The sequence below is a fragment of the Erythrolamprus reginae genome, chromosome 1 (assembly GCF_031021105.1).
Source record: "Erythrolamprus reginae isolate rEryReg1 chromosome 1, rEryReg1.hap1, whole genome shotgun sequence".
Classification (NCBI taxonomy): Eukaryota; Metazoa; Chordata; class Lepidosauria; order Squamata; family Dipsadidae; genus Erythrolamprus; species Erythrolamprus reginae.
In genome coordinates, this window is record NC_091950.1 from 9,303,209 (window position 1) to 9,328,693 (window position 25,485).

The following is a 25,485-nucleotide window of genomic DNA, read 5'->3' on the forward strand; positions in this document are numbered from 1 at the left end:
ATGATATGACTTTATGTATGCTTTTTATATTGGGGTTCCTTGTTTTTAGATTTTTTAAATGTACAATTGCTATTTTAGATTTTAAATTATTAGATTTGTCAATACATATTGTTCTTTATCACTGTTATGAGCCGCCCCGAGTCTACGGAGAGGGACGGCATACAAATCTAATAAATAATAATAATAATAATTACCTGCCAATTTCTCTGGAGAAATGCCACTCCATCCAGAACCTAAAGATAGAAATTCCATGGTACTAGAAGAAAAAGAAACACACAACCATTTGAACTTCAATGAGTCATTGAGTCTGTTATCTGCACCTCTATAATTGTCTGGTTTGGTTCTGCAATCCAACAAGACCGACACAGGCTTCAGAGGAGAATCAGAACTGCAGAAAAAACTATTACTGCCAACCTGCCTTCCATTGAGGACCTGTATACTGCACGTGTCAAAAAGAGAGCAGGGAAAATATTGACTGACTCCTCATATTCTGGACATAAACTGTTTCAACTCCTACTCTCAAACGGTCACTACAGAGCACTGCACACCAAGACAGCTAGTCACAAGAACAGTTTTTCTCCAAACGCCATCACTCTGCTAAACAATTCCCTCAACACTGTCAAACTATTTACTAAGTCTGCATTACTGTATGACTGTAACTTGTTGCTTGTGTCTTTAGGATTTCTAGTAATATTTATTGTTTCTTCATTGCTTATTTGACCCCTATGACCATCATTAAGTATTGTACTTCATGATTCTTGACAAATGCATCTTTTTCACTGAGAGCATATACACAAATTCCTTGTGTGTGTGTGTGCAATCACACCTGGCCAATAAAGAATTCTATTCTATTCTTGTCACAACTGAGTTCAGGCCTGTTCCTCCCCATCCCCAGCTTCCAAGCCCTGGATTTAAGATCATGAAAGCATTGCTTACACAACCTGGGATTGAGAGGTGCAACTGGTTATAATCAGCCAATTGAGAATACTTGACACTATTGAGGGAATGACCTTCCCCAAAGCCTTCCGTGTAGATGTTAAAAAGACAGATAAAAGCATTGAGCAATATGGCAATGCACAATCCCAGGCTGTAGGCGCTTGACCTCTTAGTCAACTGCGGCTAACACCATCTGCATAGCGAAGAAGGGAACAACTGCAGTATGATGTCTCCACATCTGACCTCCATCTCCAGTCCAGAAGGATATTAGAATTAGAAACATAGAAGACTGACGGCAGAAAAAGACCTCATGGTCCATCTAGTCTGCCCTTGTACTATTTCCTGTATTTTATCTTACAATGGATATATGTTTATCCCAGGCATGTTTAAATTCAGTTACTGTGGATTTACCAACCACGTCTGCTGGAAGTTTGTTCCAAGGATCTACTACTCTTTCAGTAAAATAATATTTTCTCACGTTGCTTTTGATCTTTCCCCCAACTAACTTCAGATTGTGTCCCCTTGTTCTTGTGTTCACTTTCCTATTAAAAACACTTCCCTCCTGGACCTTATTTAACCCTTTAACATATTTAAATGTTTCGATCATGTCCCCCCTTTTCCTTCTGTCCTCCAGACTATACAGATTGAGTTCATTAAGTCTTTCCTGGTACGTTTTATGCTTAAGACCTTCCACCATTCTTGTAGCCCGTCTTTGGACCCGTTCAATTTTGTCAATATCGTTTTGTAGGTAAGGTCTCCAGAACTGAACACAGTATTCCAAAATTGTGGTACAAAAAGTTGCTGAAGATCAAAAAGACCTAAGACAGTTGCATCATTCAATCTCTGTCAACAGTAATCAACAAGTACAATCAATGCCACCACTCTTGTGCTTTTGTCTGGAACAGGCCCAACTCCACTTTTACCAGGACCATTGGAGATGCAATCTGATTACCTTCCCAAACTTTCCCCAGAAAATTAAGTTAGAGAATGGACAAACTGAGAACTGTTGGATCCAGCAGTGGCCTTGTTCAAGGTAAAAATGCCTCATCCCTCAAAGAAGCTATCAGGCAGAAATCATTTCAGTTGGGGTCTTTTCCTGAGGGGAGGCTGCCTGTCAGGCCAAAACCATTTTAGTTGGGGTCTTTGGCCTTCCACACTTTACGCTATTTTAAAGTTTATTCTTAACTGTGGGAATTTGGGAGGGGTCATTGAATAAGTCAGTAGTTGAGTTGAGCATAAATCAAGTAGTTGAGTTTAGCATAAGACAGTAGTTGAGTTGAGCATAAATCAAGTAGTTGAGTTTAGCATAAGCCAGTAGTTGAGTTGACAATAAGCCAGTAGTTGAGTTGAGCATAAATCAAGTAGTTGAGTTTAGCATAAGACAGTAGTTGAGTTGAGCATTAATCAAGCAGTTGAGTTTGGTATAAGACAGTAGTTGAGTTGAGCATAAATCAAGTAGTTGAGTTTAGCATAAGCCAGTAGTTGAGATGAGATAAGACAGTAGTTGAGTTGAGCATAAGACAGTAGTTGAGTAAAGTAAATCAAGTAGTTGAGTTGAGAATAAGCCAGTAGTTGAGTTGAGATAAGCTAGTAGTTGAGTTGAACATAAACCAAGTAGTTTAACTGAACATAAATCAAGTAGTTGAGCTGAGCATAAATCAAGTAGTTGAGCTGAGCATAAAACAGTAGTTGAGTTGAGCATAAGCCAAGCTCCCTGTGCAGTTTTGTGTTTTCCTAGTAAGTTCTCATAGCCTTTATAAACTGCTGAGATTGATAGGCCACTGTGGTTAAAATCCAATTAATGGGTTCACTATTGTTTCCTTGAGCAAAGAGAAGAGAGAAAATTATTTTTGAAAAGTAGGTAGAAGGTCACTGCGACACAGCCCAGCCAAAGACTTTGGACCTCTCAGCCCACCCGCCCACTCAAATTAGAAAGGAAAGGCAGGATAGACTAAAGTTATTTAGATAATGGTTACCCAATTTGTCCCAGTTATGATTGCCTGACTAGTTTTATGTCTCTGCCCGCTGAGCTAACAGTCTTTATCCCATTGGAATGCCGGACAAAAGGGAGGGATTTAATGAGCCTGACGCTATTTTTGCATTGTTGGAGTTTAAACTTTGCCACCTAATAGGGGGGAAAAAAGAGAGGTTTTGACTGGACAGACGGATCGCGGAGACCAGAGAAGAAAATAACCGTATTCAAACTTCGCAGCAGGGGAAGCGTTTTGGGTTGGAAACAATTGGCTCAACCGAATCAACTCTGGAGAACATTCTCAGGAGTGGGTAAGGTGGTGCAATCTCGGTTATTTCCCCCCCTGCAAATTAATAATAATAATAATAACAACAACAACAACAACAGAGTTGGAAGGGACTTTGGAGGTCTTCTAGTCGAACCCCCTGCTTAGGCAGGAAACCCTACACAGATGGTTATCCAACTTCTGCTTAAAAATTCCAGTGTTGGGGTATTCACAACTTCTGGAGGCAAGCTGTTCCACTGATTAACTGTTCTGTCTGTCAGGAAATTTCTCCTTAGTTCTAAGTTACTTCTCTACTTGTTTAGTCTCCACCCATTGCTTCTTGTTCTACCCTCAGGTACTTTGGGGAATAGGTTGACTCCCTCTTCTTTGTGGCAACCCCTGAGATATTGGGACACTGCTATCATGTCTCCCCTGGTCCTTCTTTTCATTCAACTAGTTCCTGCAACTGTTCTTCATATGTTTTAGCCTCCAGTCCCCTAATCGTCTTTGTTGCTCTTCTCTGCACTCTTTCTAGAGTCTCAACATCCTTTTTGCATCATGGCGACCAAAACTGAATGCAGTGTTCCTTGTGTGCCCTTACCAAGGCTTTATAAAGTGGTATTAACACTTCATGTGATCTTGATTCTATCCCTCTGTTAATGCAGCCTAGAACTGTGATGGCTTTTTTGGCAGCTGCTGCACACGGCTGGCTCACATTTAAATGGTTGTCAACTGGGACTCCAAGATCCCTTTCACAGTTACTATTGTTGAGCAATGTACCACATATACTGTACCTGTGCGTTTTGTTTGTCTTGCCTCAATGTAGAACCTCACTTTTTTCATCATTGAATTTCATTTAGAAACATAGAAGACTGACGGCAGAAAAAGACCTCATGGTCCATCTAGTCTGCCCTTATACTATTTCCTGTATTTTATCTTACAATGGATATATGTTTATCCCAGGCATGTTTAAATTCAGTTACTGTGGATTTATCAACCACGTCTGCTGGAAGTTTGTTCCAAGGATCTACTACTCTTTCAGTGAAATAATATTTTCTCACGTTGCTTTTGATCTTTTGTTAGATAGCGCCCATTGTTCATGTTTGTCAAGATCCTTCTGTATTTTACACCTATCTTCTGGAGTGTTGGCTATTCCTGCCAGTTTGGTGTCACCTGCAAATTTGATAAGTTCTCCATGCTCAATTAAACTCAACAGGTACCATGTTTGGAAACAAGTGCAGGACAAATAAGAGGTCAGAGGTCAGGGCTGTGTGTATGCGGAGAAGAGAAACACGCACAAAGCGAGTGGTACATGGAGATAAGTCTGATAATCAGAAGGTGATAGGCAAGGAAGCAAACTGTAGTTTTTAAAATTTATTTGTCAAATGTATAGGATAGTAGTAGTTTGCATAAACATAACATAAGCAAAAAGTAACGATAAAAGAGGACAATCGGACAGTATGACAGGGATGGTAGACACAACGGTGTGCTTATGCACACCCCTTACAGATCTTTTAGAAACGGGGAGGGGTCCGACTGTAAACAGTCTAAAGTTAAATTTTTTTGGGGTATGGGGACAAAAACACAGAGTCGGGTAGAGCATTCCAGTTTTCAGAAGACCAGCCTCAGATTAGAAGTACCCCAAACGATTCAGATTTCTTCCACTTTTTTTTAAACTACATTTTTTTTAAAGCTGCTAATGTATTGAGACCACATTTGGAATACTGTGTCCAGTTCTGGAGACCTCACCTACAAAAAGATATTGACAAAATTGAATGGGTCCAAAGACTGGCTACAAGAATGGTGGAAGGTCTTAAGCATAAAAACCTATCAGGAAAGACTTAATGAGCTCAATCTGTATAGTCTGGAGGACAGAAGGGAAAGGGGGGACATGATCGAAACATTTAAATATGTTAAAGGGTTAAATAAGGTCCAGGAGGGAAGTGTTTTTAATAGGAAAGTGAACACAAGAACAAGGGGACACAATCTGAAGTTCGTTGGGGGAAAGATCAAAAGCAACGTGAGAAAATATTGTTTCACTGAAAGAGTAGTAGATCCTTGGAACAAACTTCCAGCAGACGTGGTTGGTAACTGAATTTAAACATGCCTGGGATAAACATATATCCATTGTAAGATAAAATACAGAAAATAGTATAAGGGCAGACTAGATGGACCATGAGGTCTTTTTCTGCCATCAGTCTTCTATGTTTCTATGTTTCTATGTCTTTGAAAGTAGAATTGTATTGGGTGAAAACTGGAAGAATAAATACAGACGTTTAGTCTTAACTGTGGGATATCTATTGTTGCCAGGAATGCATTAATTGTTATTTATTAATGGAATAACAGCCAGAAGGGAGCTTGGAGGTCTTGGAGTGTTGGAGCATCCACAAGTTATGAAGTTCCACTGATTAAATTGTCTTCACCATCAGGAAATGTCTCCTTAGATCCAGGCTGCCCCTCTCCTTGATTAGTTCCATGCATTGATTCTGGTCAGCCTTCTGGTGCTTTGGAAAATAAGTTGACCACCCTCCTCTTTGTGGCAGCCCCTGAGATATTGGAAGACTGCTATCATCTCACACCAGTCCTCCTTTTCGCTAGATTAGACTATTAATTGAAAATAAACATACAGTATTTTGGTTTTTCTGCACATAGTTATCCTCAAATCTTTTTGCGTATTTCTGGAGGTAAAGAGATACATCCCTGTCAATACACAGATTCATTTCTTAATACAGAAATAAGACAAATATTTCTGATTACAAAGATGATTAGGGCAGTGTTTCCCAACCTTGGCCACTTGAAGATATTTGGACTTCAACTCCCAGAATTCTGAGAGTTGAAGTCCAGATATCTTCAAGTGGCCAAGGTTGGGAAACACTGGATTAGGGGACTGGAGGCTAAAACATATGAAGAACTGTTACTGGAATTGGCTATGTCTAGTTTTAACAAAAAGCAGGACAAGGGGTGACATGATAGGAGCTTTCCAATATCTCAGGGGCTGTCACAAAGACGAGGGAGTCAAACTATTCTCCAAAGCACCTGGCAGTAGAATAAGAAACAATGGGTGGAAAGTAAACAAGGAGAGAAGCAACTTAGAACTAAGGAGAAATTTCCTGACAGTTACAACAATTAATCCGTGGAACTACTTGCCTCCAGAAGTTGTGAATGATCCAACAATGGAAGTTTTTAAGAAGATGTTGGATAACCATCTGTCTGAAGTAGTGTAGGGTTTCCTGCCTAAGCAGGGGGTTGGACAAGGTCCCTTCTAACTCTGTTATTCTATTCTATTCTATTCTATTCTAACCACCGTGCTTAGCAATGGAAATTCTGGTCCACCCCATCCCTGTTCTGTCCTGTTCCCTCAGCAGCTTAGTCAACAGTATCCTCTATGCGTAGAGTGTATTTATTGACACACTGTCGGTCTCAGTTGTGGTTATACCCCCCTTTTTAGAAACAATACCATGTAGTACAGGTAGCCATTAACTTACAACCATAATGAAGCCCAGAATACGTTAAGCCACCCACCAGAGCAGACCTGATTTGGGGGTCATTAAGCAAACACCATTATTGATAAGTATTCTATCCTATTTTATTCTATTCTATTCTATCCTATTCTATTCCATTCCATTCTATTCTACTTTAGTCTAGTCTAGTCTCATTTATTTCTTTGACTATGTTATGAAGGTGTTGGATGAAGGTGGTGCTGTGGATATTGCCTATCTGGACTTCAGCAAAGCCTTGGTTACACATAAAAAGCTGATAGATAAGTTAGTGAAGATTGGATTTAACCCCTGTATAGTTCAGTGGATTTGCAGCTGGCTGAAGTGTAGACATCAGAGAGTTGTTGTTAATGGCGAGTATTATGAGGAAAGACTGGTTACAAGCGGTGTGCCGTAGAGGTCTGTTCTGGGTCCTATTCTTTTTAATATGTTTGTCAGTGACGTAGGGGAAGATTTGGTAGGGAAGGTTTACCTATTTGCCGATGACTCTAAAGTGTGCAATACGGTTGATATTCCTGGAGGCGTCTGTAATATGGCAAATGATTTAGCTTTACTAGATAAGTGGTCAAAGCAATGGAAACTGCAGTTTAATGTTTCCAAATGGGATACAAAAATGGTGGAAGGTCTTAAGCATAAAACGTATCAGGAAAGACTTAATGAACTCAATCTGTATAGTCTGGAGGACAGAAGGGAAAGGGGGGACATGATCAAAACGTTTAAATATGTTAAAGGGTTAAATAAGGTTCAGAGGGAAGTGTTTTTAATAGGAAAGTGAACCCAATAACAAGGGGGCACAATCTGAGGTTAGTTGGGGGGAAAGATAAGAAACAATGTGAGAAAATATTATTTTAGAGTAGTAGATGCTTGGAACAAACTCCCAGCAGATGTGGTTGGTAAATCCACAGTAACTGAATTTAAACATGCCTGGGATAAATATATACCCTTCGTAAGATAAAATCCAGGAAAGAGTCTAAGGGCAGACTAGATGAACCATGAGGTCTTTTTCTGCCATCAGTCTTCTATGTTTCTATGAAAACGGGAATCTGTCTTTGAATAAGTGTTGTCATCCTGTTTGTTTACATGAATTGGTAGAGAATATGGAGGGTTGGTTTTGTTTTTACTGGTATCGATTTATTCTCTTGGGGTTTTTTTGTTCCTTGTTTATTTTATCGCCCAATTATTTTACTTTCGCTTTGTCTGAATTTGGTTTCCATTTCTTCTTTCCAAACCTCTTTTTCTTCTTTCATTTCTTCTCTTCCTTTTTTCCTTTTTTTCTTTTTATAGTTGTGAGCTGCCTAGAGTAGTCCCATGGCGAGATAGGCAGCAAATAAATTTAATAAGAAGAATAATTTCATTCAAGACATCCCCCCTCACAAAAAAATGCTAGGAGTTGAAAATGTAGTCTTCTGTGGCCTTACAAATAAAAGTAAAAATCAGCCACCAAGTTTTTTCTAATATTAATACTATCCTTCTTTATTTTTTAGTAGATTTTTATTGAATTATATACATATTAAAAAAACACAGAAACAGATCAGTGTATTGTCAGTTCGTGAGTACAATTGTAAGATGTCTGATACTGTCCTTATAATACTGTATTCAATAATACCGAAGTCATTTGTCTCTGAAAGATTTCGAAAAGATTTTGTGTTTTTCCTGGGATCTTTTGTTAAACTAAATGGGTAAAGAGATGTTTGTCTCAAAGGTCCGAACTCCAGACCTAAACCAACATCAGTATGCAAACACTAACATTCTATTGGGGTCCAGATCAGAAAGTTTGGGGGTGGCGAAAAATGTTTACTTTTTCCTAGGGAAGGTGTAACATAAAATAATTGAGAAGCACTTTTGTAATTGAACAGTAATCTGGTTGGAGTCATACACCAGAGCATCCATAATATAAACCTGGGAATAAGTCATAATTCACACTTCAAAAGAGACATTGAAACTCTGGAGAAGGTGCAGAAAAGAGCAACCAAAATGATTAGGGGACTTGAAACCAAGACTTACAAAGAGAGATTGTGGGAACTGGGCATGGATAGCCTAGAGAAAAGGAGGGCCAGAGGGGACATGATAGCAGTATACAGGTATACGAGGGGTTGCCACAGAGAGGAAGGGGTCACTCTATTCTCCAGAGCACCAGAGGGCCGGACGAGGAACAACAGCTGGAAACTGACCAAGGAGAGATTCAATCTAGAAATAAGGAAAAACTTCCTGACGGTCAGAGCGATCAACCAGTGGACTGCCATTTGGCTGGGATGCTATAGGATTCCTGCTCAGGCAGGGGGTTGGACTTGATGACCTGCATGGTCCCTTTCAACTCTAACAACAAATAAATAAATAAATAAAAATAAATAATTGCTACTTTCCCATAATCTGCTAGGACAAACCAGCTAACCTTATTGTCCTTTCCTAGGTGTTCCCAAACTACAAAGTAGACTCCTTGTCCCGACAAAAAAACCCACATTTTTATTAAGTTGCTGTGAATTCTTCTCATTTGCATCCAGCAAAGTCTTTCGAGAATAGATTTACAGTCACGGATCTTATCTGGCCTGGAGAGCTGCCAGGCCGATACCTTCAAAACTTGGCAAAGAGTTTCTGAGAGTCACAGACCCAGGGCCGCCGATAGATGAGAGATGAGAGAGGAAGGAAGAGAGTGTGGGAGAGGAAGAAAGCAAGAGAGAGAGAGAGAAAGAAAGAAAGAGAGAAAGAAAGGAATGAGAGAGGAAGGAAGAGAGTGAGAGAGAGGAAGAAAGCAAGAGAGAGAAAGCGAGAGAAAGAAAGAAAGAAAGAGAGAGATGAGAGAGGAAGGAAGAGAGTGTGAGAGAGGAAGAAAGCAAGATAGAGAGAGAGAGAAAGAAAGAGAGATGAGAGAGGAAGGAAGAGAGTGAGAGAGAGGAAGAAAGAGAGAGAAGAGTGGAAGGAAGAGAGAGAGAGAAATGATAGAAAAAAGGGGAGAAAAAAGAGAAATGAGAAAATGATTGAGGCAGAGAATGACAGGAAAGAGAGAGAAACAGAGAGAGAAGTGACTCTTGATTTAAAGCATATGGTAAAAGCACTTAAATAACAAACAGAGGAAAAAAACCCAGCCCTCACCTGTTTTTATTAATAGTTTTGCTAGTTGTTTTAGTTTTAATAGTAATGGATTTTGGGTTTTTTTAATTATTAATTTCTTTTAATAAAAAAAGAAGGGACTTATTTATTTGTTTGTTTGTTTGTTTACTTACTTACTTACTTACTTACTTACTTATTTATTTTTTCTTTTTATGCTGCCCAGTCCCAAGTTTTTCCTTATTTCCACATTGCATTTCTTCTAGGTGAGGTTCTGCCCATTGCTTCTTGTACTACCTTCAGGTGGCGTGCAGAATAAATAGATGCCATCTGCTCTGTGGCAGCCCTTTAAGGATTGGGAAACTACTATTATATTCTCCCTCAGTTTTCTATTTGTTGAGATAAACATACTCGTTCTCTTAGCCCTTGGTCATAGGATTTAGCCTCTAGGCCAGGGGTGTCAAACTCAATTTCGTTGAGGGCCACATCAGGGCTGTGTTTGACCTCAGAGGGCCGGGGGAGGGCTTGCCCAGGGTGTGTGGCCATGGTGGCATGGCACGGGATTTGGGGGGCAGTAGTTTTAAAATGGCGGGGGGGGGGGTGACACTTAGGCTGTATGGGGCCCCAAAATTCCTGATGGCGACCCTGCACAGACCAATTAAGTGAACTAATTGTCTCATGCAAACTCCCCTCCCCTCTCACTCCTCTTTTATTCCCTGTGGGAGGGGCCATTCATCATCCACCTGTGGCCTTACTCCCAAGTCGACCCTTGTTCCATAGCTGTGCATGCACACACTGGGAAGAGGCTCCATCTGTTCTTCTGCCTCACTGATTTGTGACTCCAAAGGCAGTTGTTAACTGTCAGGCTGCCCTGGCCCCATCTCTGCCTTGGATGTAGAGCACTCATCCGAGCCTTCCTCAAACTCCAGGACAGTTCCCTCCCAACCTCCTCACTGTCTGAATCTGGCAGGCCAAAGCACCTATCAGGGTATAAGGTGACACCTGAGTTGATGCATTAGTTTGCCTGGTAGGTTTGGTTTCCATTCACAGGTTCGACGAACTCCCATGTCTGTTGGGTCCACCCAATTCCGCCTAAGTAGCAGCTGCTCCCAAGCCTCTTAACTCGTCTTCTCTCTCTTGCAGTCATGGCCTGCCCCAGTCTTGATGGCATGGAGTTGCTGGACCTGCTCTTTGATGGGCAGGATGGAGTCCTTCGCAATGTGGAGCTGGGATCCTCAGAGGCCCCTTGGATGGCACAGGAAGGCAGGGTGAGCAGATGGCACCGGGGTGGAGAAAGGGTGGGTGGGACACCACAGCTGAGCAAGACGCAAGAGAAGAGGGTTAACTGCTCCATTCTGGCCAAAAGTATTGAAAATATCCAATGCTCGGACGAAAACTTGGCCCAACTCTTGAAGGGTAATATCACAAATAAGAGGAACTTAAACAATCGTGGTGGAATGGAATGAAATAGAAATACAAATAGAAAGAGAAATAGAATAGAAAAAAATGGAATGGAATAGAGAGAAATAATAGAAATAGAAATAATAGAAATAGGAATGAAAAAAATAGAATGGAATGGAATAGGAATAGAAATACACTGCTCAAAAAAATAAAGGCAACACTTAAACAACACAATATAACTCCAAGTAAATCAAACGTCAGTGAAATCAAACTGTCCACTTAGGAAGCAACACTGATTGACAATCAATTTCACCTGCTGTTGTGCACATTCAACTTTGTACGGAGCAAAGTGTTCCGTGAGAATATTTCATTGGTGTGTTATTTGAGTGTTCACTTTATTTCTTTGAGCAGTATAGAAATAGAATATAAAAAATAGAATAGAATAGAATAGAAAAAACGGAATGAAATAGAAATGGAAATGGAAATAGAATAGAATAGAGTAGGAAAACAGAGTTGGAAGGGTCGCAACAGGCCATTCCACCATCCATGAAACAGTTGCTTCGCAGGTGCCACTCAAAACAGCCACTTTTAGCAAACATGGCTGCTTTTGCATCAATGGTGGCTGCAGAAGCAGCAGGAGGCCAAGCGAAGCACCCAACACACCTCGCACCCTCCTTACCTAACGGTGACAGTATGCAGAAGGCAATTCCATCCATGGGACAGCTACCTTGTGAGTGCCACCTCCAGCAAATGAAATGATACCATAGCTGTAGAGGTCTCCTTGTGCAACGCTCTGCTGCAGCTTTGGAGCAAACCTCTTCCTTCCTGCACAGGATTGCAAGACTGGAGGCTCCGAAGCCATGGAGGGAGCGGTTTTGGGTGTGCGTCGATGCAAGGTTATTCTTTACAAGATGATGTACAGGAAATTCCCCCCCCCCCCTAGATTGTCCTTTCAAAGAGGAGTTTCACTACAATGAAGAAGTGGCTGGGTTGAGCCTTCTTCGACCACTAGTCAACCACTGATGTTGTTAACTAGTTTGAGTAATGAAACGCCTGCAAAAAAACGGTTGGAATTCATGGTTGGAATGTACTGTGTTTCTATCAACAATTACAGTAGCATCCAGCCAGTAGATGGCAGCATTTACAAGTTTGGATATATGGCATATACAGTACTCTATGCCTTTTTGTTCAGAATAGAGTTTCCTGTTTCCTGTTACAGTTTCATAGTTGAGCAGTAAGGCACATGGTGATTGTGTTTGCTCTGAACAGAATTTCTAACAAAAACAATTAAACTCAGAGAGCACGGAGGAACTTTCAGAGCAGTCATGGGATTCAATTTTTTTTTTTTACTACTAGTTGGTGGGCATGGCAGGGGAAGGATACTGCAAAAACTCCATTTCCTCCCAATCAGCTGGGACTTGGAAGGCAGAGAAAAGATGGGGATCGGGCAAGTCAGAGGTGGCATTTACTGGTTCTCAGAACTACTCAAAATTTTCATTACCTGTTCTCCAGAACTGGTCGGAACTTGTTGAAACTTAATTCTGGTCTTAAATTTTACTACATGTTGTTCTTATTGGGTAGTGCCCTCTTTACAATTAAGAATCCCCAAGTCTTTGGAGAGAGGCGGCATATGCTGCATGAATCCCAGTGACCAGTTACGTCCCACAGATTTGGCCTTCTCTGGGTCCCGTCGACTAAACAATGTCGTTTGGCAGGACCCAGGGGAACAGCCTTCTCTGTGGCAGCCCCGACCCTCTGGAACCAACTCCCCCCAGATATCAGAGTTGCCCCCACCCTCCTTGCCTTTCGTAAGCTTCTTAAAACCCACCTCTGTCATCAGGCATGGGGGAATTGAGATATTCCCTTCCCCCTAGGCTTATAAAATTTATGCATGGTATGTCTGTATGTATGATTGGTTCCTTAAATTGGGGTTTTTAAAATTACTTTTAATATTAGATTTGTTTATATTGTCTTTTTACTGTTGTTAGCTGCCCCGAGTCTGCGGAGAGGGGCGGCATACAAATCTAATAAATAAACAAACAAACAAACAAACAAATAAATCCAATCAATCAATCAATCAATCAATCAATCAATCAATCAATCAATCAATCAGTCAGACAAAAATGGCTTGTTTTTCAATGAAGCAGAAATGGAGACCATCCTGTTCCAGGGCTTATATTGCCTGGTTAAAACATTCAGCATAATATTAACAATGTATGCAACATTCCAAGAGGACATTAGTTTTGGGTTTGCTCTGTCGAAGCTTTATTTGCTTGTAGGAAGGTTGATTTTCTAAGGTTGCCTCTTTTTTCACGGAGAGACTCTCCATTCTGTCGGTAGGATTTGCTGAACCCCCAAGGGAACGATGACTTCATCAACTCCATCTTAGGAGCGGCCAACAGCGTCCTAGATTCTCCCAGCTGGTCTCCAGCGGCCAGCGACAGCGGCATATCCGAGGATCCAAATTCTGATCAACTGGACAGCCCTCCACACTGCGTTCCAATCGGAAGCCCGGAGGCCTACTCGGATGGAAGTTCAGCTGGTGACCTGGCGTATGCACCGTGCCAGGATTCCCGCCAAGCCTTACCTGTCCTAAAAGGACCAGCCGCTGAGCTGAGAGAGATGGATGTCTCCATAGACTTCAGTGAGTGCCCTGCTTTTCTTTCCTTGAATGTAAAAACCAGGTGAACCAGGGGACTTGAGAGACGTGTCTACAGAGAGTTTCAGTCATCCAAGTCATGATTGTCCTAAAGGTGCTTTTTTTTTCCCAACTGGAACCCTCATTCCCGCCGACAAAGATAGGTCTTCAAAACTTTGCGAAAGACCAGGAGGGAGGGGGCGGTACGTATCTCCGAAACCGCCTTCTGCTGCACGAATCCCAGCGGCCGATTAGGTCCCACAGAGTTGGCCTCCTCCTGGTCCCGTTGACCAAACAATGTCGGCTGGCGGGACCCAGGGGAAGAGCCTTCTCTGTGGTGTCCCCGGCCCTCTGGAATCAACTCCCTCCAGAGATTCGAACAACCCCCACCCTCCTCGCCTTCCATAAAATGCTGAAGACCCACCTTTGTCGCCAGGCATGGGGATAATTACCACCTTCTTCCCCCTTTTTTATTATGCTTTCAGCCTTACTGTATGATGGATTAGGTTGAATGTGTATGATTGTATAGTTAGGGGATTTTACTATGTTATTAATGTTTTTTAAATTGATTTAATTTTCTACTATTGGATTTGTAATGAATTGTATCACTGTTATGTTGTGAGCCGCCCCGAGTCTTCGGAGAGGGGTGGCATACAAATCTAATAAACTATAACTATAACTATCTCTGTAGGGAGTTCATTCCAAAGGGCCGGGGTCGCCACAGAGAAGGCTCTTCTTCTAGGCCCCGCCAGATGACATTGTCTGGCTGACAGGACCTGGAGAAGGCCGACACTGTGGGACCTAACCAGCCGCTGGGATGCATGACGGTCCCATAGGTCACTTGTGAAAGGGGTTGGACTAGAAGACCACCGAGATCCCTTCCAACTCTGATATTCTGGTAAACAGAGTCAGAAATGAGAAACACAGCTTAGCATACATGGAGGGTAGTACGATATCATTACATATGAGCCGGGGTGGCGCAGCAGGTAGAGTGCTGTACTGCAGGCCACTTGTAGATTTGAAGGTCAGCGGTTCAAATCTCATCACCAGCTCAAGGTTGACTCAGCCTTCCATCCCTCCGAGGTGGGTAAAATGAGGACCCGGATTGTGGGGGCAATAGCCTTGCTCTGTTAAAAAAAAAAAGTGCTATTGCTAACATGTTGTAAGCCGCCCTGAGTCTAAGGAGAAGGGTGGCATAAAAATTGAATGAATGAATGAATGAATGAATGAATAAATAAATAAATAAATAAATATTATATATGTAGATAGATCATGAGTAGTTACCCCCAAAGAAACAAGGTGTATAAATTGGCTTCCATGACCTACATGTAGTCCTCGATGTACGACCCAGATTTATGTTGCAAAGCGAGACAGTTCGTAAGTGAATCTTTGCCCATTTCATGACTTTTCTTGCTGTATTTGTTAAGCGAATCGCTGCGGTTGTTACATTAGTAACGCAGTTGTTAACGTGAACCTGGCTTCCCCGCGGACTTAATTTTATTTTGTTTTATTTATTTGTCGAGCATGTATGAGATAACAGAAAAAGGTATAAACATGGACACAGGAAATGGATACGAATAAAAGGAGACAGTTAGCACATTGGTGCGCCTATGCACGCCCCTACCAGACCTCTTAGGAATGGGGTGAGGTCCACCGTAGACAGGTTCAAGGTTAAAGTTTTGGGGGCTTGGGGAACAAACCACAGAGTCTGGTAGTTCATTCCTGGCATTGACCACTTGGTTACTGAAGTCGTATTTCCTGCAGTCAAGTTTGGTGCGGTTTACCTTAAGTTTATAATCTATTGTGTGTTTGTGGGTTGTTGTGGTTGACACTGAAATAGTCATTGACAGGTAGGGCATTGTATTAAATAATTTTATATGTTGTAAGCTGCCCCAAGTCCTCGGGAAGGGGCAGCATATAAATATTTTTTTAAAAAATATTTTTTATTGGTTTTGAACATTTGAAAATACATAAAACAAACATAAAACAGTGCACAGTGCATGTGCCCATCACCCGACTGACAATCCCACCACCACCACCACCAATTGCGGGGGGTTCAAATATTTACTAGTTTATATTCTTTTATTTCCTTAGCTCTAATTTGCATTCGTTTACTATTCAAAGAGTGATTGGAGTTTGTTTTTCACATTTTCGTCACAAATTCTACTCAACATATAATCTTTCACCTTATTCCATCATACCATCAGCTTCTCCAATTTATTTTCATCAAAATCGTTTAATCTTATTTCCATGATTTCAAAATAAATGTGATCCACCATGTACCAGTACCAATTCTGTAATGTCCATTTTTTAGACTCTTTCCAACCCCAGGGCAGCATATAAATCTAATTAATAAATAATAAATAAAAATTATGTACAGTGATACCTTGTCTTACAAACGCCTCGTCTTACAAACTTTTCAAGATACAAACCCGGGGTTTAAGATTTTTTTGCCTCTTCTTACAAACTATTTTCACCTTACAAACCCACCACCGCCGCTGGGATGCCCCACCTCTGGACTTCCGTTGCCAGCGAAGCACCCGTTTTTGCGCTGCTGGGATTCCCCTGAGGCTCCCCTCCATGGGAAACCCCACCTCTGGACTTCCGTGTGTTTGAGATGCTGCAGAGGAATCGCAAAAACACAGAAGTCCGGAGGTGGGGTTTCAAGGACTTCCGTATTTTTGCGATGCTGCGATTTCACTGATGCTCCCTTCGCTGGGAAACACCACCTCTGGACTTCCGTTGCCAGTGAAGTGCTCGTTTTTGTGATGCTGGGATTCCCCTGCTGGGATTCCCCTGCAGCATCACAAAAACACAGAAGTCCAGAGGTGGGGTTTCCCATGGAGGGGACCCTCAGGGAAATCCCAGCAGCGCAAAAATGGGCGCTTCGGCTGGCAAAAGGGGTGAATTTTGGGCTTGCACGCATTAATTGCTTTTTCATTGATTCCTATAGGAAACATTGTTTCATCTTACAAACTTTTCACCTTAAGAACCTCGTTCCGGAACCAATTAAGTTTGTAAGACAAGGTATCACTGTACTACGCTTAGGTCAATTCTATAAGTTGTCCAAGCCCAAAATTTCAACTCTGGTGGTGGCATAAGAGGAGTGGATTTATCAAACAACAACAACCGCAAGAATTCAGATTAGCCAGTAACTAGAAAGCCCTGACTGACCTCAGTCAGATAAGATAATAATGTACTGGAAGAACAAATCTTATCTGCTCCAAAGCAATTTCCAAGAACATTGAAAGGCTGGATTTGTTTTTCCTTCCCTAATCATCAGGTTCCCTCTTCAATTTCTTTGCAGATCTGTGGGCTGGTGGTTTTTATCCAGAGGAGACACAAGTAACAGATGCCAGCCATCCCAACCCACCCTCCTGCATGCTCACGATTAAGGATCTCCTCCTTTCAAACAACTCTGAAATGGCAAGTATTTCAGTCGTCATGACCCTGGTGGGACTATCTATTATTATTATTATTATTATTATTATTATTATTATTATTATTATTATTATTTATTGGATTTGTATGCCGCCCCTGTCCGCAGACTCGGGGCGGCTAACAACAATGATAAAAAAAACAGCATGTAACAATCCAATTTAATAAAACAACTAAAAACCCTTATTATAAAAACCAAACATACACACAAACATACCATGCATAACTTGTAATGGCCTAGGGGAAGGAATATCCTAACTCCCTCATGCCTGGCGACAAAGGTGGGTCTTCAGTAATTTGCGAAAGGCAAGGAGGGTGGGGGCCGTTCTAATCTCTGGGGGGAGTTGATTCCAGAGGGCCGGGGCCGCCACAGAGAAGGCTCTTCCCCTGGGGCCCGCCAAACGCAGTTCATTGTTTTTACAGTTACGGTATTACTAAGCATGCTGGTACTGTACTGTAGAATGCTGGTTCCTGGCTCCATTGAAGTAGACTTTTAATATAAGATATTGTTTTATCACTGTTGTGAGCCACCTCGAGTCTGTGGAGAGGGGAGGCATACAAATCTAATAAATAATAATAATAATAATAACTGGGAGAGGGATCTTGTAGTGGACAATCACTGAGCCAGCCATGCCCAAAAAAGCCAACACAGTTCTAAGTTGCATTACAGAGGGATAGAATCAAGATCACGTGAAGTGTTAATACCACTTTATAAGGCCACACTTGGAACACTGCATCCAGTTTTGGTCGCCACGATGCAAAAAGGATGTTGAGACTCTAGAAAGAGTGCAGAGAAGAGCCACAAAGATGATTAAGGCACTGGAGGCTGAAACATATGAAGAATGGTTGCAGGAACTGGGCTAGTTTAATATAATCAGTTTCCGGTCACAATTCAAAGTGTTGGTTATGACCTATAAAGCCCTTGGAGTGTGTTCCCCTGTTGATGCAGCTTAGGATTGTGTTGGCTTTTTTAGCTGCTGCTGCACATTGTTGGCTCATGTTTAGTTGATTGTCCACCAAGACTCCGAGGTCTTCCAGCCGTTGTTCCTCGTCCAGCCCTCTGGTGCCCTGGAGAATAAAGTGATCCCCTCCTCTCTGTGACATCCCTTCATATACTTGTAGACTGCTATCTAGAAACTCTTTTTTTTTAAATGGCCATTTCGTTGGTTCCCTTGTGTGACATTCTAGCACCAGCAGGCTATCAACTCCGCAGTGATGAGACAAGCCACAGGGATCTGCCAAGAGCTTCTGTTGACTGAGGATGAGAAAAAATTGCTGGCTAAAGAAGGTGTGATGCTTCCAACCCAGCTTCCACTAACCAAGGTAAGCAATATCTAGGCTGCACTTTTTCTCAGGTGTAATCTGAGAAAAAAAATTATCTAAAGTTTGCCTACCAAGCAAATAGATTGACAGATGATGCTGTTAATGTGGGTCTGCCCTACGCCCTAAACTCGGTGGTTCTCAACCTTTTCTTTAAAAAAAAATACTGTATTTTATTAATTTTCAAAAGAAAGACACACATAACAAACACCACATGTAACATTTAGTGGAGCTACAGTCGCTCCGCTCAAAATAGAAGTAATCATTGTAATAAGAGAAAAAAAGAATGTTAAAATCATTTTGTTATACTACATCATCTATATAGTATGCATCATAGTTCCCTCTAAGCTGAGCAGTGAGCAATCGCTCACTTAAAAATCATCATCAACTCAGAGTTTTCCAAACCTGCCCAGAAGCCGAGAGGGAAAGAGTGAGAGGGAAGGAGAGAGAGAGGAAGAGAGGAAGAGAGAGAAACAGACAGAAAAAAGAGAGGAAGGAAAAGAGAAAGAAAAAGAATGGGAGTAAGGAAGAGAGAAAGAAAATCAAAATCTAGTTTGAAACTAGCACAACTATTTATTAAGTGGCATTTTGATATTGATAGAGTTGCCCTATTATGAGCTCAATGTTATAGACACACAGTACAGTATTTTATTTTGAAATTCTCTGAGGCAAAACAGGGTGGGTTTTTTATTTGTTTGTTTGTTTATTCGTTCGTTCGTTCGTTCATTCGTTCATTCATTCATTCATTCATTCATTCATTCATTCATTTATTTATTTATTTATTTATTTATTATTTCTGTGCCGCTCAGACACTATACTTTTTCGCCCCCCCAAAAAAAATTAGAGGGAACACTGGTATGCATAACTATCAATTTTTGATATAATGAATATAGACATAAGTAAAAAAAATTGTAAACATCTATGTAAAAATTCTCAAGAGAGAATAGAGAAAGAAAATAAAAAAGTCAGGAATTTAATATTTATAATATATTGTAAATAGTCACTAACAATTACGATTTATCTACTAAATTCAGATATTCAAAATAATACATTTATTTCTTTTCCTTTATTTCCTACCCAAATATATACCTTCTGCCAAATATCATAAAATTCTGATTATTCTTGATTGTTTAACCTTCTCGTCATCATATCTAGCTCGGCACAATCTAAAATTTTCTTAAGAGTATCTGTTTGTATTAAGGGATCGTGGCATTAGAAAGGTTGAGAAACAGAAACAGGTTCTCAACCTTTCTAATGCCACGATCCCTTAATACAGTTCCTCATGTTGTGGTGACCCTCCAACCATAGGTCTAATGCCAATTCTACCAACAGAGCTTTAAGATGCTTGGCAGGAAGGTCAGAGGGACATCCCCACTGTAAAAGCCCAATTGGTCAGATTGAAAAAATATCAATTTGTATCTGTATAGTCTGGAGGACAGAAGGGAAAGGGGGGACAGGATCGAAACATTTAAATATGATAAAGAGTTAAATAAGGTTCAGGAGGGAAGTGTTTTTAATAGGAAAGTGAACACAAGAACAAGAGGGCACAATCTGAGGTTCGTTGGGGGAAAGATCAAAAGCAACGTGAGAAAATATTATTTTACTGAAATAGTAGATCCTTGGAACAAATGTCCAGCAGACGTGGTTGGTAAATCCACAGTAACTGAATTTAAACATGCCTGGGATAAACATATATCCATCCTAAGATAAAATACAAGAAATAGTATAAGGGCAGACTAGATGGACCGTGAGGTCTTTTTCTGCTGGAAGTTTGTTCCAAGCATCTACTACTCTTTCAGTCAAATAAAATAATAATATTGAAAAAACAGATATTGTTAAAAATGAAACGAATAGCGAAATTGTCTTTGCCTTTGGCAGTATGAAGAACGCGTTCTCAAGAAGATCCGTCGAAAGATCCGGAACAAACAGTCGGCTCAGGAAAGTCGCAAAAAACGGAAGGAATACATCGATGGTTTAGAAAGCCGGTATGTTCTTTTTCCCCTTCCTCGTTTTGAGTTGGATCCGACCATCAACAAGGTAGACTAGACCATGGGTGAAGATTGGTTGGTTCTGAACTTGCAGATTTTGTAAAACAACATTGGTGAGGGTTTTTTAGGCACCACCCTCCTCTTATGATGGTCTAGACCAGTGTTTCCCAACCTTGGCAAGTTGAAGATATCTGGACTTCAACTCCCAGAATTCCCCAGCCAGCATTCACTGGCTGGGGAATTCTGGGAGTTGAAGTCCAGATACCTTATTTATTTATTTATTGGATTTGTATGCCGCCCCTCTCCGGAGACTCGGGGCGGCTAACAGCAATAATAAAACAGCATATACAGTGGTCCCCCGATTATCGCGAGGGTTCCGTTCCAGGACCCCTCGCGATGATCGGTTTTTCGCGAAGTAGCGGTGCGGAAGTAAAAACACCATCTGCGCATGCGCAGATGGTGTTTTTACTTCCGCCGCAGCAGCGAGGAGCCGAAGATTGGGGTTTCCCCGCTGCCCACGCAAACTCCTCGCTGCTGCTGCGCCCGCCGCTTGTCCGCCCACCACTTGTCCGCCGCCTGCCTGCCCGCGCGCCCGCCCTTCACCCGCCCACGCCGTTCGCTCGCGCCGCTTCCCAGCTGAGTCCTGAAGCGAACTTCCGGAAGTTCGCCTTTGACGTTTGGCTTCGGGACTCAGTTGGGAAGCCGCGCGGCTGTTTTAAAATGTCGCCGCCGGCATGGGGGGCTTCCCAGCAGCCCCCCAAACCCGGGTTGGGGGTCCGGGGGGTGCTGGCAAGCCCCCCATGCCGGCGGCGATGTTTTAAAACAGCCGCGCGGCTTCCCAACTGAGTCCCGAAGCCAAACGCGGAAGTTCGCCTTTGACGTTTGGCTTCGGGACTCAGTTGGGAAGCCGCGCGGCTGTTTTAAAACGTCGCCGCCGGCATGGGGGGCTTGCCAGCACCCCCCCGAACCCGGGTGGCCGGGCGAGCAGCGAGCGAACGGCGGGTGGCTGGGCGAAGGGCGGGCGAGCGGTGAACGGCGGGCGAGCGGGTGCTGGGGGGGGCTTCTCGCCCTCCCGCCAGCAAGAGGGGGAAGACCCAGGGAAGCCGCCCAGCAGCTGATCTGCCCGGCGCCATCTACGCATGCGTGGCCATAGAAAAAAGGGCGTGCATGCGCAGATGGTGTTTTTACTTCCGGGTTGAAAAATCGCGATATAGCGTTTCGCAATGCTCGAGATCGCGAAACTCGGGGGACCACTGTAATAATAATCCAATACTAAAAACAGTTAAAACCCATTATTATAAAAACCAAACATACATACAGACATACCATGCATACCATGGGTACTGGTGATGAGTGTAACTCTGGCCCTGGGCTCAGGTTGCTGCTGCTCAACGCCAGGTCGGTGGTAAATAAAGCTCTCCTCATCCGGGACCTGATCCTGGATGAGGAGGCCGACCTGGCTTGTATTACTGAAACCTGGCTGGGCCCGGAGGGAGGTGTTCCCCTCTCTGAAATTTGCCCAGCCGGGTTTCAGATATGGCATCAACCTCGACCCCAGGGAAGGGGGGGAGGAGTGGCTATTGTTGCCAGGGAGAGCCTTTGCCTGCGTAGACTCATTGCTCCGGAAATTGCGGGTTGCGAGTCTCTCTTGATGAGGTTGGACTTAGGGGTTCAGGTGGGCTTATTTCTCACGTACCTGCCTCCCAGCTGCGTGTCAAAAGCCCTGCCTGTGCTACTCGAGGAAGTAGCCGGGTTGGTGGTGGAGTTCCCCGGACTTATTGTCCTGGGGGACTTCAATCTGCCGTCACTCGGCGAAACCTCTGGGTTGGCACAGGAGTTCATGGCCACCATGACAGCCATGGACCTGACTCAAGTAGTTCAGGGTCCGACTCACGAGGGAGGACACGCACCTGACATGGTATTCCTTTCTGAGCAACTGAGTAATGGTCTGAGACTAAGGGGCTTAGATGCGTTGCCTTTGTCATGGTCAGACCATTTCCTACTACGGCTTGACTTCCTGGCTCCAATCCTTCCCCGCAGGGAGGCGGAACCAATTAAGATGTTCCGCCCCAGACGCCTGATGGACCCTGAGGGCTTTCAGACGGCGCTTGGGGTTATACCAGAGGCACTTGTCCACAGTTCGGCAGAGTCTCTTGCGGAGGCCTGGAACAAGGCCGCAGCGGAGGCTCTTGACCGGATTGCGCCTTTGCGACCTCTCCGAGGCGCTAGACCCCGTAGAGCTCCATGGTTCAACGAGGAGCTCCGGGAGTTGAAACGCCAGAAGAGACGTCTAGAGAAGCGATGGAGGAAGAGTAGGTCTGAATCCGACCGAACACTTGTAAGAGCTTTTATTAAGACTTACAAAGTGGCGCTCAAGGCGGCAAGATGCGCGTACCATGCCGCCTTGATTGCATCAGCGGAATCCCGCCCGGCCGCTCTGTTTAGGGTGACCCGCTCCCTTCTTAATCAGGGGGGAGTTGGGGAGCCCTTACAGAGTAGTGCCGAGGACTTTAACACGTTTTTCGCTGATAAAGTCGCTCGGATCCGAGCCGACCTCGACTCCAATTGTAAAACAGAGTCGACTGACAACGAGTCAGTCGAGGTGACTGGGGCACGTACTTGTCCACCTGTCTGGGAAGAGTTTGATCTGGTGACACCTGATGAAGTGGACAAGGCCATTGGAGCTGTGAGTTCTGCCACCTGTTTACTGGATCCGTGTCCCTCCTGGTTGGTTTCGGCCAGCAGGGAGGTGACACGGAGCTGGGCCCAGGAGATTACCAACGCTTCCTTGGGGAGGGGAGTTTTTCCATCACTCTATAAAGAAGCGCTTGTGCGCCCCCTCCTCAAGAAGCCCTCCCTGGACCCAGCTGTGCTTAATAACTATCGTCCAGTCTCCAACCTTCCCTTTATGGGGAAGGTTGTCGAGAAGGTGGTGGCACTCCAGCTCCAGCGGTCCTTGGAAGAAGCCGATTATCTAGGTCCCCGGCAGTCGGGTTTCAGGCCCGGTTACAGCACGGAAACCGCTTTGGTCGCGTTGATGGATGATCTCTGGCGGGCCCGGGACAGGGGTTTATCCTCTGTCCTGGTGCTCCTTGACCTCTCAGCGGCTTTCGATACCATCGACCATGGTATCCTTCTGCACCGGCTGGAGGGGCTGGGGGTGGGAGGCACTGTTCTTCAGTGGTTCTCCTCCTACCTCTCTGGCCGGTCGCAGTCGGTGTTAGTGGGGGGCCAGAGGTCGACTCCTAGGTTTCTCCCTTGTGGGGTGCCTCAGGGGTCGGTCCTCTCCCCCCTGCTATTCAACATCTACATGAAACCGCTGGGCGAGATCATCCAAGGACATGGGGTGAGGTATCATCAATATGCGGATGATACCCAGCTTTACATCTCCACCCCATGCCCAGTCAACGAAGCGGTGGAAGTGATGTGCCGGTGCCTGGAGGCTGTTGGGGCCTGGATGGGTGTCAACAGACTCAAGCTCAACCCGGATAAGACGGAGTGGCTGTGGGTTCTGCCTCCCAAGGACAATCCCATCTGTCCGTCCATCACCCTGGGGGGGGAATTGTTGACCCCCTCAGAGAGGGTCCGCAACTTGGGCGTCCTCCTCGATCCACAGCTCACATTAGAACAACATCTTTCAGCTGTGGCGAGGGGGGCGTTTGCCCAGGTTCGCCTGGTGCACCAGTTGCGGCCCTATCTGGACCGGGACTCATTGCTCACAGTCACTCATGCCCTCATCACCTCGAGGTTCGACTACTGTAATGCTCTCTACATGGGGCTACCTTTGAAAAGTGTTCGGAAACTTCAGATCGTGCAAAATGCAGCTGCGAGAGCAGTCATGGGCCTACCTAGGTATGCCCATGTTTCACCAAATACTCTGCAGTCTGCATTGGCTGCCGATCAATTTCCGGGCACAATTCAAAGTGTTGGTTATGACCTTTAAAGCCCTTCATGGCATTGGACCAGAATATCTCCGAGACCGCCTCCTGCCGCACGAATCCCAGCGACCGATTAGGTCCCACAGAGTGGGCCTTCTCCGGGTCCCGTCAACTAAACAATGTCGGTTGGCGGGCCCCAGGGGAAGAGCCTTCTCTGTGGCGGCCCCGGCCCTCTGGAACCAACTCCCCCTGGAGATTAGAACTGCCCCTACTCTTCCTGCCTTCCGTAAACTCCTTAAAACCCACCTTTGCCGTCAGGCATGGGGGAACTGAAACATCTCCCCCTGGGCACGTTTAATTTATGCATGGTATGTCTGTGTGTATGACTGTTAGTATATGGGTTTTTTAAATATTTAAATATTTTAAATCTGTCTGATTGCTTATGATTTGTTTTTACATGTTGTGAGCCGCCCCGAGTCTTCGGAGAGGGGCGGCATACAAATCTAAGTAATAAATAATAATAAATAAATAAATGCATAAAATTGTAAAGGCCCAGGGGGAAAGAGTATCTCAGTTCCCCCATGCCTGGCAGCAGAGGTGGGTTTTAAGCAGCTTACGAAAGGCGAGGAGGGTGGGGGCAATTCTAATCTCTGGGGGGAGCTGTTTCCAGAGGGTCGGGGCTGCCACAGAGAAGGCTCTTCCCCTGGGCCCCGCCAAGCGACATTGTTTAGTTGACGGGACCTGGAGAAGACCCACTCTCTGGGACCTAACTGGTCGCTGGGATTTGTGCAGCAGAAGGCGGTCCCTGAGATATTCTGGTCTGATGCCATGAAGGGCTTTATAGGTCATAACCAACACTTTGAATTGTGACTGGAAACTGATCGGCAACCAATGCAGACTGCGGCGTGTTGGTGTAACATGGGCATATTTGGGAAAGCCCATGATTGCTCTCGCAGCTGCATTCTGCATGATCTGAAGTTTCCGAACACTTTTCAAAGGTAGCCCCATGTAGAGAGCATTACAGTAGTCAAGCCTCGAGGTGATAAGGGCATGAGTGACATCTTCAAGTTGCAAAGGTTTTGAAACACTGGTCTAGAGGGAGTCAGG

At 43.8% G+C, this 25,485-nt stretch overlaps 1 protein-coding gene across 2 annotated transcripts in view; it reads left to right on the plus strand.

Moving 5' to 3' along the window:
- The first annotated feature begins 3,016 nt into the window (after positions 1 to 3,016).
- CREB3L3 (cAMP responsive element binding protein 3 like 3) overlaps positions 3,017 to 25,485 on the plus strand; it is a 33,806-nt gene continuing 11,337 nt past the window's right edge. Inside the window, exons 1-6 of one of the 2 annotated variants that reach the window (XM_070744067.1) lie at positions 3,017 to 3,219; positions 10,859 to 10,983; positions 13,457 to 13,760; positions 17,062 to 17,180; positions 18,381 to 18,515; positions 20,391 to 20,497. In XM_070744067.1, coding sequence (XP_070600168.1) covers positions 10,861 to 10,983; positions 13,457 to 13,760; positions 17,062 to 17,180; positions 18,381 to 18,515; positions 20,391 to 20,497 — 788 coding nt within the window. In that variant the 5' untranslated portion in view covers positions 3,017 to 3,219; positions 10,859 to 10,860. Of the gene's footprint in view, positions 3,225 to 10,858; positions 10,984 to 13,456; positions 13,761 to 17,061; positions 17,181 to 18,380; positions 18,516 to 20,390; positions 20,498 to 25,485 lie in introns of both variants that reach the window. The other variant, XM_070744076.1, reaches the window with a different exon arrangement.